At 46.0% G+C, this 6,000-nt stretch overlaps 1 protein-coding gene across 1 annotated transcript in view; it reads right to left on the minus strand.

Annotated features, from left to right (window-relative positions):
- Positions 1-5,651, minus strand: part of SULT4A1 (sulfotransferase family 4A member 1) — a gene marked incomplete at both ends in the record, with an annotated part of 30,397 nt that extends 24,746 nt beyond the window's left edge. The window contains one exon of the mRNA XM_082498288.1: positions 5,483-5,651. Coding sequence (XP_082354414.1) covers positions 5,483-5,651 — 169 coding nt within the window. The remainder of the gene's footprint in view (positions 1-5,482) is intronic.
- Between the last annotated feature and the right edge of the window lie 349 nt (positions 5,652-6,000).

A 6,000-nucleotide genomic window follows, 5' to 3' on the forward strand; every position in this document is an offset into this window, starting at 1 on the left:
TAGCCAGTCAGGCAGCAAGCCAGGGCACTGAAAACTTACAATTTACCAAGCCATAACTGGGGTATGCCAACAGGCAGGTAACAGAGGACACAGGCACAGTGATTCCCTGACATAATACTCAACCAATGTAGCTCTGTGCAGACCCGTCACCTACTCACTGATTGCTATGGCAGGTAACTGCAGATACGTTAGCTGGTGTAGCCATCTAATCTCAGTCAAGCGATAACTCTTTATATTGAATAATAAGAGTATTATTGTACAGTTCAATAATGCTTAAAGAACCAGAAACCAACCTTGCCGGTAAATATAACATCGCTGCCAAGAGATTTTTATAGTCTGAAGAAAACATGAAGTGTAGGATTGCACAAGACAAACAAAACAAGATTTCACACAAGTCATTTGGTACATTTTCTTTATGGTATATTTTTTAGATCAAGACACTTTGCCAATATGTGTTTATAACATGGTCCCACAGACAGCTAAGACTAATTGCAAGGTGTAGGGGAAAGAAACAAGAGGACAGGGAGAAGAAATCCTTAAACCATTTTCACAAAGAAAAACTACACGTGTCTACATTCCCAACGGTTCAAGTTTCCTTTTGCCTGAAGTATAACAGCTTTTGAGCGCTGAGTCTGATTCAAAGAACATTCTAGATGTTCATGAGCAGAAGTCCATTAATTTTAGTGAAGAATCAAACAAACAAGAGAAGTGGGGTTTACATCCTACCCTCTGTATCTGGTTCACAGCCCAGCAGCTGTGATTGTCACTGCCATAATGGTCAATGGATCAAACAAGCATTTGCCAATAACAGAAGAAAACCCTGGGGCACATAGCATCCCTGGCATGGAAAAATTAACTGGGACTATAGTACAAGGGAAATGGACCATGGAAGAATGCAGAGCCCCTGACATGTGGCAGAGAATGAGGAAAGACAGAACAATGAACAGAGCTCCTCCCATCAGCCAGGGAAGGGACTGGGGCACACCAGTGTCCCAGTAAGAGCCGGTGTTTCATTCGGAGTGCTGGAAATAGAAGAGGATGAGAGTGTGGTATGCATGCAGTGGGAGAGGCACACAGAACAGGAGGAGACAGAAAACTCAATGCGTGCAATGGACTTTAGCAACTGATACATTGAGAAGCATGACCTTCTTCTGTACATACAGAATCTTTTAAGCAAATAAAATAATGGACAACTCAATAACTTTCTCTGGTTGACTTCATACAACACTGGAGGTAAGTGTTAAAGAATTTGAAAGAGGAGAATTCAGTGAATGCACACACAGGAAAACTGTTCTTGAACTGATCTGCAAATTCACTGTTGGCACTCATTAAGCCAAAGGCCTAGAGTCAGCCATCCTATTCCCTACAAGCTAATGGGTAGCTATAAAAATCCAGTGCTGCAACGAAAATCCAGAACACTACCTATAAAAAACCAAAGACCTCCAGATAAGTAAAGGCCATATCCAGCACTTGCTCTTCTGACCTGTTGTCTGGCACTAAATGCAAAAATTCTGGACTTGAAGCTGACATCTGCCCAACAACTGACATTTTCTCACACAGAACTCCAGAAAATTATTTGGCAAAATAATCAACATGGGAGAGGCAGCTTCATTATTGATGTAACTAGCTCACTTTCTCAAATTACCAATTTTGCAAAAGGCATTAATTTGTGGGCTTTGACCCAAGAATGCAAAATGCACATTCATTCAGAACAGTTACAGGATGGTATGAAGAGTGCTATTGCATGCCACTTAGGAGCAAAGCAAATGGACAGATCATGTACAGTCAAGGGTTAGCATTATAAGACACAGCAAAATATTAAGTGAACCTGGGCTCAGTACTATACTTTAGGGACTGATTTAATTCCACCGAAATCATTGACCTTAACAGACAGCTAATCTAGCTCTTGGCAGGGTGACTGAGAGAATACCATGAAAGAATTTGCTTATTCATTAATTCTGTACTTTAAGTTCATAGGGAAGAATTCTAATTTTCAAGTAGGGTATGAAAAGTCCAGAGTATGAGAGGGTTCAAGGAAAGATGTGACAGAGGCACAGTGTTTCCTATGAACATCGCATCTGTATCTTATCTGTGAAGCAACCTGTTCCATGAGCTCCAATTATTTAATGCTATAGAGAATAGTATTCCATTTTACATTGGCAGCTACTGTAAATCTTAGTGTGTCCCATTCAGCCTGACCATTCTATATTACAAAGTTACATGAAAGATTAAACTTGTGACTTCAAGAGCCGTAGCACACCAGATTTTAAATTATGCATCACGATAAAAAAGGTTTTCTGTAATAACAGTTCTACTACATACATATGCATAAGCATATATGCACATTTATGTATTTACATGTCTAAAGGAGCCTCTGGGTTTTAAGCATAAGCTTCTCCTACTAACTCAGCAGCTCCCAAAAGCTGTTACCATTGATTGGACACAGGTGTTAAGAATAATTAAAGATATAAGGAGTATCATAATTTAGGCATCCATCAGTGGAAATCACATTAAAGCAGATTCATTTTCCATTAGGCTTATTACATTATTCCCAGTAAGGCCACTAGTACATTCAATTTTCTACCATTACTGGACCAGCTTTTTCTGGGGTCACTCCCCGTTTACCAATATCTGTAACTATTTCCAAGCTCTATCCCCATTTCACATGTTTACAGCTGTATTGTCTAGTCTTGCACCGTATAATGTCTTCAAAATGGTACACATACTACTTTATCAGTCCCTACAATTACTGAAGCAGTCCTGACCCTCTAGGCCACTTGTGTATTTTCTTGTGTGAACCATATGACCAACATACGGTCAACAGCCACTGATGGAGCCTTCTGCTAGTAGATTGTAGCACAGGGCTCAGTAAGAGCTAGAAGTTCTGGCCTCTCACACATCTAGCAAAAGGGCTTGTTTGTGTATTTTCCACAGTTTAAGCAGATGGAGAGCTGGTGAAATACTGAAAAAAACTGATTTCCTGAAGAACAACAAAGAAGTTTTCCATTGAACCTATCTGACATTGGTGCATTTTTCTTTTCCTAAAATTCTGCTGTCAAAAACATTCTTGCAATTTTGTTCAAACGTAATTTGTTAACAAAAACCAGCTAAGTGGTCCCAACCACGTTTTATCTTTAAAGATTACAAAAAAGTCAAAGTATTTCACCCCAAATAATTATATTTAGTGCATGAAATCTGTTTTGTAAACCTACTTTTTTTGATTACAGCAACATTATGAAAATTCTAATTAGCTCCAGTAAACAGAAAAATCTTTGTCAATGCTACTGAGAGACAGGAAGATGAAGCAGTAGTTAAGGTAATGCAGAGGAGCTTGGGGTTATGGATTCGATTTCTGGCTTTGCTATAGACTTTCTGCATGACCTTGGCTAAATCAGTGGGAACCATATTAGGGCAGACTAATTTATAGTGACATGCCTGTCCCTAGCCAGCAGACCCTCTGATAATTGATTCAGAAGCCCTAAATAAGGCACCAAGCTGTAAACCACATGATCAGCTGACAAAACAAGTTCCAAGGGTCTCAGTAGACTTCAGGCCGCCTAAAGCTGGAGCTTGCAGACATTTTGTCTAAAGCCTACTCCCATGACAAGGATGTCCAATTCCTCAAGACCTAAGTATCCTCTTTCCTGACAAATAAAATACCTATTTTGATCCCAGGGCTGTTTCCCCAGCTCCTCCACACAGCGCTGTACCTTCAGTTTTGCTGCCCCAGTTCTCAATCTTCCTTTTCCTTTTTTCACAATGACTGTTAGTAAATCCTCTCGTAGTAAGCACGGCCACTAACTTTGTAAGTGGACGTCTCCCTGTCACTGCCATCAGCTGGGGCCCCAGGAGACCTAATACGATGTTGCTATAATCACAAAATAATAGCAAATCAAATATGGTTATACAAGGTGGCTTTGCACGGCCAACTGTATAGCCATCAAAACCAAGCTACTGCCAGCTGACATATTAGTTATATTGTGCCCGGCTACTGGAAACAGAAGTTAGTTGAGGATATTTAACAATCCACCAATATGAAGTTGGGGTGCTGTACTAACACAGGAACATTGTAAACCCAGATTTGCAAAACTGAAATCTTAAAACTGAAAGAATCAAAGAGCATTCTTGCATGCTATAAATCTTTAAGAAAACAATTTAAAAGAACAATAAAGATGCAGCTATCTGCTTCTAATCCTAGCATTTTGGGGGCCAACTGTCTATATACTATCCCTTATCTGATGTATGCGTTTATCGAGGTCTAGCCAGTCTTTAACAGCATCATTACTAATGAAATAAAAAAAAAAAAATGAAGACAAATATTTGAAACCGCTTGAGAAATTATAACATAATAGATGCTGCATTGTAGAAAATGTACATATGTTTGAAGCTGCACACCAAGAAACAGAAAGATGTTTTCCATTCATACAAGAAACAATGAAGTCAGTCAGAAACCTACGATACTGAAACATCGTTTTACGAGGGTATTTACAGAGCTAACATCTATTATCTCCAGTGGCCTTTTAATTTTCTAGAAAAAGACCACCTTATTGCCAGGAAAAAAGTCATCCAAGAAAGTCTATCCATCCCTGTTCACTTCTGGTTTTATCAGGTGTGTTACAAAGCTACCATATTGTCTGCATCTTTGCAGGCAGCATTTTATCCATGTTAATTCTGTTCGAACCTTTTTGCTTGGAAACGGAGAGGAGAAGAAATCAAGACACAGGATATTAAAACCAGAAACCCAAAAGGTATGAAACAGCCAAAGGATGCGTTTACTGGAGAAACACGCACTTATACTGCCAACGGGAGATATTTCTGGTAATTCAGACAGCGCAGCGAGAAGGTACTTGGAGCACATGTTCTCCCAGAACGATCTGGGCAGCGGCCTCAGGAGCGCAATACGGAGGTCTGTAGAGCTGACGGCAAACCTGTATGTGTCACATGAGAAATCTGTATGCACGCTATACACGTTCCCGCTTCTCTACACGTAGGCTGAGCAAGATTTCTCTTGCCTGGAGCAGCATCTTTACGCCCGAGCAGTTCAGCCGGCGGGCAGCGGGACCACCGGGGCGAGGACCACCACCACCTGGCGCTGGCTTGTACCTACACTGGCTGGGTAGCCCCAAGGCGACCCGGAGCGGGCAGTCGCCTTTACCTCTGAGGGGGCCCCAGCAGCCACCGGCCTGAAGGGCAGCCCCTCTCCGCGCCGGCGTGCGGCGGCCGGGCACAGGCCTCGCACCGGCCTCCGCGGGGCCGCGCCGCCGAGCACCGCCCGCCGGGCGGGGACGGCCGCCGCGGGCCCGGGGCCGAGGGGGGCGCCTCCCTGCCCGCCACACACCTCCCGGGGCGGGCTGCCCTGCCAGCGGCGGGGGGGTGTGGGGAGCGGAGAAGCCGCCCCCGCCACCCAGCCCAACCCTCCCCCCCCTAGGGGCAGCCCCAGCCCGGGCGGGGGAGGGGAGGGAAGAGGGGCCCGCCCGCCTACCTGATTTGGGGTAGGTGACGATCCAGACGTCGCTGTCCCTCACCGGGAAATTGGCGATCTCTTCCATCTTCCCCCGGCAGAAGGGCGGCAGCCGCACCCCATTGTACTCGAAGTACTTGCTCTCGAACTCGCCGGGCGTGCTGGGGGTCTCGGCCTCGCTCTCCGCCATCCTCTTCCCCTGCCGGCCGCGGGGGCGGAAAGGAAGGGGCGAGGTGCGCTCCGGCGGGCGGGCGGGCGAGCGAGCGAGCGAGCGAGCGGCGGGCGCGGCGCGGCAGCCCCTGCCCCCGGCACGCCCCCACGCACGCAGCGGGTAAGGGGGGCGCGGGGCCGCGCCGCACCGCCCGGCGACGCATGGGCTCCGCGCGCGGTGATGTCATGCGCGGCCGCCGCAGCTCTAACGGCGGGGCAGCCGCAGCGCTCAACGGCCGGCGGGTAGGGGCTGACCGCCTTCCCCTCAGCGCCCCCCCCCTCCCCTCGCCGGGCGGGCCGCCTCACGCACACGGCCCGGCGGCTGCAGC

This window comes from Vanellus vanellus (genome assembly GCF_965231255.1).
Source record: "Vanellus vanellus genome assembly, chromosome: 1".
NCBI classification, from domain to species: domain Eukaryota; kingdom Metazoa; phylum Chordata; class Aves; order Charadriiformes; family Charadriidae; genus Vanellus; species Vanellus vanellus.